The 12,630-nt window shown below is 34.4% G+C and overlaps 1 protein-coding gene across 1 annotated transcript; it reads right to left on the bottom strand.

The window, feature by feature from the left end:
- Positions 1–4,772: 4,772 nt before the first annotated feature.
- On the bottom strand, positions 4,773–7,145 carry LOC132301723 (NDR1/HIN1-like protein 10). The gene has a single exon (XM_059798952.1). The coding sequence runs from the start codon at positions 6,038–6,040 to the stop codon at positions 5,336–5,338; it is 705 nt and encodes a 234-aa protein (XP_059654935.1). The 5' UTR covers positions 6,041–7,145; the 3' UTR covers positions 4,773–5,335.
- Positions 7,146–12,630: the final 5,485 nt, after the last annotated feature.

Raw genomic sequence — 12,630 nt, 5'->3', positions numbered from 1 at the left:
TGGGTCCTAAATTTATCAAGGATACTTCTGAGAAGATAGCTCTTATTAGGGATCGCATGCGTACTGCTCAGAGTAGGCAGAAAAGTTATGCGGATCGTCGCACTCATGCTTTGGAGTTTCAGGTTGGGGATCAGGTTCTACTCAAAGTGTCTCCTATGAAAGGTGTAATGCGCTTTGGGAAGAAAGGGAAGTTGTCTCCACAATTTGTTGGTCCATTCATGATTACGGATCAAGTTGGAGCTGTATTTTATAGGGTGGCATTGTCGGATAATTTGGATCGCATACACAATGTGTTCCATGTTTCAATGTTGCGGAAATTTCTGCGAGATGATGATCAGTATCAGCATATCGATGTTGGGGAGTTTAAGTTGCAGCTGGATGCAACTTATTTGGAGCCACCGTATCGTATTGTCTACCGTTGGGATCAAATCCTTCGTAATAAGGTTATTTCTTTGAGTTCGTATCCAGTGGAGTCATTACAATGATGCTGAGTCTACTTTGGAACGGGAGAATGTCATTCGCTCACAGTTTCCTGAATTACGGGAAGAAGGTAAGAGCGAATTCCGAGGACGGAATTCCTGTTGTTAGGGGGGAAGAATGTAATACCCCTAATTTAACAAGGATAATTATGAAATTTATTTAATCATTTAAATTGTGTTTTATTGATTTAACTGTGAATTATTTAAATGACTTGTTTTTGTTTGATTGTTTTATTTAATTATTTATTTAATTGGGTTTTAATTATTGGATGTAATTGTTTTCTTTAAATAGAAGTAATTATTTTTCTTGAAATTGAATTAATTGTTAAATGATTTAATTTAGTATAAATGGATTTTCTATAAATAGAGTTTTATGTTAGTAGGATTAATTAAGGGTTTTGGTTTTAGACGTCACGTATGTAGCCGACATAACTAAGCATTAATTAGGTTCCATATGGCCGGCTAAGGATTTAGTGTAGGGTTTAAATTAAACTAGGGTTTTGTGTAAACTTATAAACCTATAAATATATCTGTATAAGGCTGTCAACGGTTTAGAACCCTAACCACATTGTGGAGACAGAAGAAACAGAGAGGAGGAAAACCAAAGGGGCGCCGGGAAAACTTAGAAGAAAGACGCTGAGATTTCTGAACCGAGTCTCACAGGCAAGTTTTATAACTAGCTCTACCTCTTTGACCTGTGTTCTTTGCATCCCTAACACAATCTCGGGATGAAATAAGGATTAAAACAAATCTGGTTCGCATGCTTGCATTGTTTAATAAACATATGTTTATGAACTGTTAAATTGTTCGTTTTACAGTGTTGTTTGTTTTACTGTTTTGTTTTACTTAATTCATGATTTTATTGATGTCAATTGATGGATTAAGAATTTTAATAGTTCTAAAACATAATGGGAAATCTTAAAATTAATCTGGGACGCAGGGCTAGATACCTGAAACAGTATATGTTCTTGTATGGATTTTAATCCACTTAGGAGCTATTTTGTGTAATTCTTGTTTCATATGATTTGGTTAATAAGTTATGAATTTAATTAACTTTGGAACTCTCTAAGACTTAGTTTTAATCAGCAATGAACTTATTTGGTGGAATACAGATGCCAGACACCGCCAGAACTGGAGAAGAAGATGCACAGGGGGAAGAGGAATAGAGCAGGCTCCATTAAAAGATTGAGCAGGCTCAATCTAAGGATGGAGCCGACTCTTTAGGAAGTTAGAGGCGGCTCCATCATGATGGAGCCGGCTCTATCATAGAATGGAGGCGGCTCCACTTTGTGTGGAGCTGGCTCCTTCAACAGGTTTCAGTTTTTTCGCCTTTTCAGTGATGGTTTTGGCTACGGGTTTCAGAATTTGGTGTTTTCAGATGCTATTAGGAGCTATGCAGGGATATTTCAGTAGCATCTAAGTCCTATTAGAAATCCTGAGGGTGTGATGATGCATAATAAATTACAAAGAAATCGGTAGATTTAAACCGTTATAGTTTCAGGTGAACTTGTGGACTGTTTTTGGAGGCAGAGGATTTTAAGTGCATAACCCTATGAGTTGCAATTTATCTGGGAATGGTAATATTGTTAAATCATGTTCCTGTAATTTAATTTAAGTTTATTAGATTACGGAATGATTATATATATTTATAAGTGTTAGCAAGATACTTTTAAGGAAGTTTACATGGTTGAAATTTTGTAGATGATTCAAGTTAATTAATTTTAAATTAGCAATTGAATTAGGAGTTTGATATGTAAATCATATATCAGTGGTATGGGATTAAGCCTATTAACTAATATAAATTCAGTTAATACTTAATATGAAACTAGTTGATGTTACCAAGAATTTGTTTATGTCAACTTGTGGGATGTTGTGGAGTAATTACAAGTAAGCATGTATATACTATTATTATTATTATTATGCTTATTGTGAGTTACAGGATGGTTATATTTCTTCTCTGCATTTAAAAATTTGTCAGAGAATCAGGTACTGGATGTATTGAACAAACATGCTAATTAAACATTCTTGTTATGCTTATGATTGGATATGTTGATATTGATATGTTATGCTATCATATATATATTATCAATACTGGATGGATGGTTTGTATGCACCGGTATGGGACGGTGTCATACTAGGGGGATCAGCTCAAAAAATGTTAAGTCTTACCTACTCTGGATTAAGGGACGGATTAACTACAAAGGTTAAGTCCTACCTATATTTTGTGTCAGATCAATAAATAATTGAGTGACACGTTGGTTTGGAATGGAATTTAAATATATTTTTATGGTACCACGATATGAGCCTGAGTTTCAGAGTCGTTGGTTAGGGAGCATATATGCATTGGGATGCATAGTTGGCTATGATGGTTGGATGTGTACCCTGTTAAGACTAGGTAGTCATGCCCACCTTTGGGTGCGTTTTCGCATGGTGCCTACTAGTCAGGTTGAGACGGGCCTGTAGTCCAGTGAGAGTCCTGTAGTGTGATTATATATATATTTATCTACAGACTATTAGCTATTGTTGGGTTGGTTAGGATGTACATGCTTATCGGGTCTCTGTTTGGGTAGTAGTAGTATAGAACTTGCATGTGGGCCTGACCCACTCATTATTTTTCAGGTATCGGACATTTCCAATCTAGAGCTTGTTCCTGCTGAGCAGAGACGATCTTCCATTCTACCGACGACGTAGGACTTCTTTCCAGATATTAGATTTGGATTTTATCTTCAGTTTTTACTTTCATTCAGTTTGGGATTTTTATTAGGGCTCCACTAGAGATGGATTCCCGAGTTGTTAAACTGATGGAGTTTTGGATTATCAGATTCTACGTATTTAATTATAAAGGATTTTACTTTTAGTTTTTTCCAGCTTAAACATTATTTATTAAATTCATTTTGTCATCTATGTTCGTATTACATATTAATTATTTGATATCCCTCGGGTTTGGGCCTGGGCCTGATCAACCCATGTCTCGGATCCGAGGGGTATCACAGACCATTCCATTCCATTCCCATTCTCACTTACATTTCATTTCATTCTTGCACACTAAACGTAGCATAAACGTTAATAATATTATTGTTGTGGACATTCTTTATATATATTTTTTTCTCTTCACACGTGTATATATAAAATGATGATATAAAGATATATTGCAGTGAGAACTTCTATAACAATGAACAAGATTCGACCTTTAAAAATTAGGTTTAAATGGTTGAAATTTAACAATTTATTTAATTTTAACAAGATAAAGTCATGTTTACTTCTAAATTCATATTCTCCAACAAAGACAAAGTGGATAAGGATGATGAAAATCATAATTATTGGGGTCAATATATTATCCATGAGTAAGTGCTTTGAAATATTTGGGGAGCCAATTAAAATTAATTAATATTAATTTTGGGGGTCACAAGTTAGATTTATTTGCAATATAACAATTTTTTGATGGGCCAAATTATTATACAAATTAATAGTATAAAATTAAAACTTAAAAATAATATAATATAATATAATTGTAACCGGTTTTTTTTTAATTTATTTTAAAGAGAATGTTTATAAATTATATAAATAGAAGAACAATACTTGCCTACTCACTTTTCTAATTTTGTAATCACATACTATATGTATGTAATTCTGATTGAACCACATCAGCGATCTAGGGATAGACTACTCATCAGTGTCTAGGCAAGTTTTGTTCTTCTGTTTATATCATTTACAAACATATATTCTCTTATATATATATATATATATGGTTACAATTATATTATTTAAATTTAAATTTAATACTATTAATTTGGCCCCACAAAAAAACTTTAATCGCTCCGTGAAAGTGTTTTATTTTAAGCGTGTGAGTGACATTATAGACTCTCAAATGTAAATACATACAATATTTTCTCCTCGCTAACTTTGCTCACTCAAGCTCTCTTGGATCTCTTCTGCTCTAATGACTTCCAAAGCTTCTCTATTTATAGGAGAAGCAAGTCTTTTGTTTTCAAATGAGTGCTTCAATGGATGGAGCAGTATGCAACAATACTGATAACGGTGACGGGGGTGGTGCAATGTTGGTGGTGGTGTTCAAAGGTGGTAGTGGTGGAAGGTGGTGGCATTGGTGGCATGGAAGTACGTGGTGGTGGAGGCAACTTCGGTGGAGGTGGTAATGGTGGAAGGCAATGGAGGCAGTGATGGTGTGGCGGTTGAAGGCGGCAACAATGGACAAAAGTAATTGGAATGAATATTACATTTCATTTCGTTCATACACACCAAATACATGATGATCAAGTTGAATATGAAGTACATATTAGAGTGGGATTGAATTTAATTTTTATCAATACATAAGAATCCCATTGAGTTGTGTTTGATGTGGGATTGTTTGTAAACCCCTAGTAAACCTCAAGAATTGGCAATAATAATAGTAATAATAATAAAAGGCCATGCGCCACTATAATTTATAGAAGTCGACCACCTTAAGGTCAACTATATCTTATCCAAATACAATGACCAAAGGGAATTAAAACGAAGACCAACGATTAAATATATAAAAACAAATAAAGAATCACAAGAGAAAAAAAAAAAAAAAACTAAATTCACTACTTATAAACCTGTTCCATCACAAAAGCAAATGAAATAAAATGAACGATTCATACGATCTAGATCTGTCATGGTACTAAATATAAGGTAATACATATATCTCCAAAATCAACACCGTCAAGAAAAAAATATAACATAATTAACCCGCGTAAAGAAAATAACCAAAGTATCAATCCATGAAAGAGAGAAAGAAGATTTTTATTCGTACATAAGAAAGACAGACAGTAACACACAAGCATGATTAAAATATCAGCTTAGAAAGTACCACTAAATTAAAAATGAGAACACTTGGCCATGGTTGTCTGAAAAGTAGGGGACGTTGTGCTATTAGAAAGTAATGGAACTTTGAAGTCACACTTAACCACGGATTTAATCTTCCTAGGATCGATCCCATACGTCTTGTCCGTAATCCGAAGATGGAGCTTCACAGCAATATGGTATATTCCAGAACTTTTATCGGAATTATATTGAGCAAGCTCAGAATTTCCAAGCATTACGACGTTCTGCCCTTTAAATACCGGACTCAACGTGTAGTTCTTCTTGTGACCCAGATAAAATGGTGTCATAGTCACGGCATCAAACATCTTGTCCTCGTAGTAAGCCCTAGCTTCGATGCGCTTGAAGTCTTCGCTGATGTGCTTGTTAGGGTTGCTGATGGTTATATTGAGTGCGAGGTTGTAGTAGAGGGTGTTGGTGGTGGTGTTGAGGTTGAAATCGGCGAGCGTAGCATCAGTAACGTGGAATTTGATCACTTTCGGTTTGATAATGAGAAAGACGAGTATCAGGGCGAAGATGATGCTGGAGATTATAGTAACGACGCATTTCCGGATGAGGAAACCGCAATCACGAGCGCACGCACGATCGGTTGATCTCGGCATAATAAAGAGAGAGAGACGGTGGTTGCTCTGGAGGGTTATATATGCTTGATTTCTAAGATGGGAGTCGGGACATAGATTTATAAGACGTTGTCGGGACATAAACTGCGGTTGCTCTGGAGGACTGTCCTTGGTAATGTCCTAAGTCAATGATTAGTTAACAATACCAGTCTCCCTTTCTTACTTAAAATAAACACACACATACATATTTTAGAGGGATGCTAGGGACATTCGTCGCGACTGTCGCTAACATTCTTTTATTACTTTATATTTTTCTTGTTGTGTGGCACTCATTTTGGTTTATTTTTTTATTTTTTTGCTGTTTCTTTGTCGGGTCTTCTTCTCTCTCCCCCTACTGTCTTTCTCTCTCTACGTCCAAGTCGCCCAAGTCGAGCAATCTCCAGACCCAAAATTGAAGAGAGAACCGATCATCAATTTGCTTCGTGGCCGATGACGGTGACAAAACAGTGGAAGAGATCCATATTTGCAGACCCAAAATTGTAGAGGCATCGACGATTACAGTAGAAATTGCAGATCCAAAATTGCAGACCCAAAATTACAGTAGAAAACCCCATATTTGCAAACCCAAAATTCATATTCTTCCCCTTCTTCCTACTTGCAAACCCAAAAACAATTCTCTCTACTCATCTATGCCCAGCCGCGACACTAATATATCAAACCCTTGTTGCTTGCAAACCCATTTTTCTCTCTCTCACCTGCTCTCTCTTTCTACGTTCACCGGCGGCAAACAACCTCGTCCAACCCAAACTTCCGGTTACCGAAGATGCCGTTGTTGATTCGGGTGATGGTGAGCGAATCCGGAATATCGGAGCTCGGCGTCGGAAGTGAGGAGATGGTCGGCGGCTTGGATGGCCGGTTCTTCGCCCGCCGGTGAGTAGAGAGAGAAGAAGTGTTTTTGGGATAGGAAGAAGGGGAAGATGAAGGGGAAGAATAGAAATTTTGGGTCTGCAAATATGGGGAAGGGGCAGGTTTTGATGAAGGAGAAGGGGCAGATGTAACGACAGTTGCCTTGGATTTGGACGGCGGAAACTGTCTTGGATTTGGACGGCAGATTGTTTGACTCCGGCGACTTGGACGTACAGAGAGAAAGAGAGTAGGGGGAGAGAGAAGAAGAACCGACAAAGAAACAGCAAAAACAATAAAATAAAATAAAATAAAATGAGTGCGGCTCAACAAACGAAAAATAAAAGTTACAAAAGTCACAATCGTAGCATCCCTCTATATTTTATATGGTACATGAAGTGTGGACTCGAAGACTTTTATTTGGGGGCAAATTGATTGATAGTGTGTAATATTATAATTTATACTGTATATCATGATTTATGGAATGCAGATCTCAAAGTATAAATTATAAATTAAAACGGCCAATGCAAAACATTCTCTAGTCTAATGAGCATATGTGGAGAATTGGTTATTACTATTATTATTTTTAATGCTTTTTTCTATTTTATGTAGTATTTTAAATTTTTTTTTTTTTGGACACTTTTGTCTTCCCCCACTACAGCTATATTAATACATAGCTCAAACAAAAAATAATAAAATAAAAAGGAGATAATGAGATAAATGTACCACACCATTGCACATTTTTGAAAAAAACTATATAGAGTGCCACATTAATATTTTTTATTAAATGAAGTTGATGTGGTATTCTATCTTTATAAAAGTAGATAGAGTATGCATCTAATGCATATCGGATGTTAGCTATTGACATAAATATATTTAAAAATTATATATATTTAAAAGAAATGTTTTTAACGATGCCTATTTAAATAATTTTATGAGAGAATTTTCGGACAATTTATTAAATTGCCTTCATACATTCTTAAAAAAACAGTAACGAACGATCCTATGGTTAAAAATTGAGTTAACAGATAATCAAACTTAAAAAAATGAATCATGACCGAAGGCCTACCTATTATATGCCTCAGATACACAAGTCAGTTAACCTTGTATTGGTGTTTCATGGGGCTATTTGTTCCATGTTAGATCCAAATGAAAAAATAATTGAATATAAATGGGTGGATATGTGGCACTATCCAACAACTTGAACTACTGAGTAAATGGGTAAGCGTCCATGCGTTATAGTTAGTTTTAAAGTCAGGTCCAATTTTTGATTCGGTGCTATATTAAACCCCCGAAGCCACCCCGATAGGGATGGCAACGAGGGAGGGTTTGGGCGGATGTACCCTCTCTCATCCCCGCAACCGTTTAAAAACCCCATATTCATTCCCACCCAAAACCGCAAAAGCGGGGGGACTTTCCACCCTATCCCCACAACCATTTAATATTTTTACGCCCCCCCGGGTACCCGCCTTGCCCCGTTTAAAACCTTAATTTATTTATTGTTGAAACAGATTTACTCTTTTTTTTTCCCCTTCATTTTCAGTTTTTTATCATTACAACTTTCCTTCTAATCAAATTCATTTGATATTTTAATATTGTTATATAAGGTACTCAATATATATACTGGGAAATATATATACTAATAAAATAAGGGTACTTAAGTAATTTGTCTATCTAAACGGGGCGAGGCGGGGCGACTACCCCGCCCCTATACCAAACCATCGTGGGTTTTTATTACATCAAACAATCCCCACCCAAATAAGCTAAACGGTCCCTTAAAATGGCCAAAAATGGGGCGGGGTAGGGCGGGTAACCGTAGGGGCGGATCAATTTGCCATCCCTATACCACGAGTAGGCAGGGTGGCCCGACCATAACAAGAGCATTGTGAGTTCGGGTGGAGGAGAATGTTACAAGGGACCATTTATTCTATATCGGATCTAAATGGGAAAATGATTAGATATAAATGGGTGAGTATGTAATATTATCCAAAAATTTAAATTTTTGAATAAATAAATAAGCGTCTACCCATTTACAATAAACTAGTTGGAACTGGGCATTTACTGTTCTACTTCATTTTCAATTATATAAATTAAGCAAATGTTACTCTTTTTTAAGTTTAGAAGACAATGTCACCCCAGTATCTGACCAGTTCAATACAATTATAGCATGACACATCCAACCAACTGTCCAATAGACACTTTAAAAAGACTTGCACACTTTTCTTTACCAATAAACTAAACCCTAAAAAAAAAAATCAAAATTGATTGAAAGAAAGCATCAAGAGAGCTAAAGTAATAAAAATATATCAAGAATAGTTGAGAGGAAGAGACCATAAAATATGCAGTCACCTTGCCTGAGAGAGGTCACACTATAGTATGCCCTAATGGCAGTTCCAAAAATAATAAATTGTCAAAAGAATAATTTGAAGAGAGAAGTTCTACCTAACTACAAGTTTCATATTCACATTTGTTAATTGGAGAAAGAGAAAGCCCCAAATCCAATTCAGGATGGTTATAAGTTTTAGTGGGTTAATATCCTTGAAAGATCGAGAAGGCTTTGCTTAAGGGAGAGAAAGAAGAGAGAGATTTAGGAAAAAAAGAAAAGAAAAAAGAGAGAGAGAGATAGAGAAGAGAGAGAAAATAAATTTATTGATTGTCTGGAGAATAATTTGTTAAGGAGTAATTTCATTTGAAAAATTGTCTCATAAAATTACTTAAATGGACATTCGTTAAAAACACAACCTTGGAATAATTGAAGGAGGGTTTTTGCAAAAAAATATTCATAAGGGGTTTTCGCAACTTACTAATAGTCGATTGGTTTTTTTTTTTTTTTTTTTTTTTTTTTGCAATTAGCCCTAAATTAAAATGATTCCTCACTGCATATTGTCAATGTTGGTTACATATATTCACTGCAAGCTAATCAATTTATAGGTAATGTTAACCATAAATGAAAGGCGTACTAGGAAATATTAAGGGACAAGCGCAGAAAACATCCTTAAAGTATACTCTGCATAACATTTTTACCCTCTATTTGAAAAAGTGTGCAAAAAACACCCCTAATCTTTTCACATTGTACAAAAATACCCCTTAATCAGAAATCTGACATAAATTAGTGCTGTAATACACATTTTGTCTTTTTACTCTATCGAAAATGCCCAAGGTGATATATATGTTACTAATCTCATAGTATATGGATGGTATGTGCACATTACCTTAGATATATATATATATATATATATATATATATATATATATATATATATATATATTTTAAACTTTTTTCACTATATATCTCTAATTTTTTTTTTTTTTTTTGAAACTTTGAGAATTTTTAGAATAATGATTTGAATTTTTTGAGATTTCAGTTTACTGTTTTCTATTAATTAATTAATTTATTTATTTATATTTTTTTTTCATACCAACACTGTTAAACGAAAAAAAAAAGAAAAAAAAGAAAAAAGGAAAAAGATCTCAATATCAGTGTGCACTTGTTTTCGAGATTTGGAGTAGAATTGTTTTCTTTAATTTGCACTTTATTTTCATTTTTTATTTTTTATTTTTTATTTTTATCTTTATTTTTCTTTTATATTTATATTTTATATTTTTATCTTTACTTGTCGCATCTTTCAATAATGTCATTTCCGGTCATTTTACAAAATTATTTATATTTATATATTTTATAAAATAGTTCAGTAAGAGTAATTTAGTCAATTTAGGGTTTAAATTTGTTAGAGGGATCTATTTGCACCAAATTAAAACTTTAGGGGTGATTTTTGCACGTGAAGGCCGTCATCTAATAATGTCTTTTTCGGTCATTTTATAAAATTATTTATTTATATATATTTTATAAAATGGTTCAGTAAGAGTAATTTGGTCAACTTAGAATTTAAATTTATCAGGATCTATTTGCACCAAATTGAAATTTTAAGAGTAATTTTTGTTGGTGAAGGATGTGATATGTAATATGAGCATATTCTACAATTAATTCTAAAATTAAAGTGATATAACTAATTATATGTGTATAAATCGTGCTCTATGTAAGAGACTGATTTAGGCTCCAAAAATCTTTCAACTCATTTCTTGCCTACCTAGTGAATTTGGGTGTAAACTCTCATGATCGAAGTCAATGGTTTGGAGGCTGCTAAAGACAAAAGAAAGGGAAGAAAAAAGATTCTATCCATCTAGCCAACCTACCTCCAAGAAGAATATGTCTACTTAACCATCACACCTAGGGATTATTAAACAAAAAAATAGGAAGAAAATGTAGGCTTCACAATCACCTAAAGATTATTAAACAAAAAAAAAAAAGAAAAAGGAAGACAAACGAACAAGATTTGTTTTTTGTATTGTATCATGAAGTTAGAACCATTATTTTCTATGTCTAATGAAATAGTTTCACATTACGCAGGTAGAAAGTGCGAAATAAATCTTTCAACTCATTTCTTGCCTACCTAGTTATCTAATTAAATACTAGAATCTCTCAGTTTGACTAGTCCAAGGCTACTAGCAAGTATTGTTCAGGAGGAATCAACATCAGCCTACCCATGGTTGGTAACCATATAAAATAGAGACCAGGTCAGTAACAATTTGATTTATAGTTTATTCATCCTCAACAATATTAATTTCTCAAAAGATTGATTTCTAGAAGATCTTTATTATAAGTTGGCACGAAAGGTAAACAGCATTATAAAATCATTCATTGTGAAATACTGATTTAAAAGAGATATTAGAAGAATGCGTTTTAATTATCTAGGTTAGATATCACTTTGCTTTCTCTCTGTAGTCTCTATGTGTATATCATCAACACCTTAATTTCATATATAATTGGAGTTGTCACAATATATATAACTCAGCGATGTATAGATGTATATGCAAAATAATAGTCCTTTCTATTAATGGAAAGTTTTCTTTTTACACCATACAGTCCACGTTCCCTTTACCCTAATTCCCTTACTTGGGTTTAATATTGGAAATAAAACGGGACTTAGTTTTCCCTTGGGCCGTCCCAGGGTCAGACCCGATATGAAATTGACTGGGCAAGGGGATCGCTGGATTGCCCTCCCAAATGGGTGGACTGGGCCGGATTCGGCCCAGTGGAGTTTTTTTTGCCACTTCAATAGATTAAAAAAACAACTCAAATTGCTTCTGATTCTCAATTATAAGAAATAACAGTAAAAATCAGAAATTATTTTTGTTAGTAAACCGGCTCTAAAAAAATCAATAAAAATCAAACTACATGTAAGTAATCAATTTAACCAAAATTAGTACGAGAGTTTTTGTTTACAATTTCACCTGCTTGCTCCCCAATGTCCCCCATGTAACTGAGTGGATAATAAGATTATTAATTTTTTTTTTTTAAATAATAGTTAATCTATTTAACCGTTAGCACTAACTCATTAATTATAAGATAGCTTGCTTCACTAATAGTATATTTTTAGGGAATTATAATTGCACCGAAGAGATTAGCCAATTTCTCATGTTGAATATATGTTGCTGTTTACGTGGATATAATTTTTGGGTTTCTCTCTCTCTTCCGTTTTCCTCTCTTCTTTTTCATCTTCACCCAACAGTCCTCTCTTTTCCATTTTTTTTTTCTTCTTTCTTTCCATCTCTCTTTTGTTTTTCTTTCCCCTTTCTCATCTTCACCAATCCTCTCTTCCATCAGGCATCGCAGCCCGGCCTCTTCCAAGGTGATTTACTAATTTTGCGGTGGCCGGAGCATGCCAGGTCGACGCTGACGAGAAGCGTGGAAGAACTACGAGCACTGAACTTCGAACTAAGAGTGATCGGCGGTAATCGGTGGAGTTGTAATCGATTATGCTTCAACT

This window comes from Cornus florida, unplaced genomic scaffold (genome assembly GCF_030987335.1).
Source record: "Cornus florida cultivar Cherokee Brave unplaced genomic scaffold, ASM3098733v1 CherokeeBrave_3.0.0_Hap2_Chr01, whole genome shotgun sequence".
In the NCBI taxonomy this organism is placed as follows: Eukaryota; Viridiplantae; Streptophyta; class Magnoliopsida; order Cornales; family Cornaceae; genus Cornus; species Cornus florida.
Note: the sequence above shows the minus strand (reverse complement) of the source record. Positions and strands in the feature narration are given on the sequence as shown.

Bases quoted from the DNA above. Each gene is read 5' to 3' on its own strand.
- LOC132301723 (XM_059798952.1), bottom strand. From the start codon at position 6,040: ATGTCCCGACAACGTCTTATAAATCTATGTCCCGACTCCCATCTTAGA.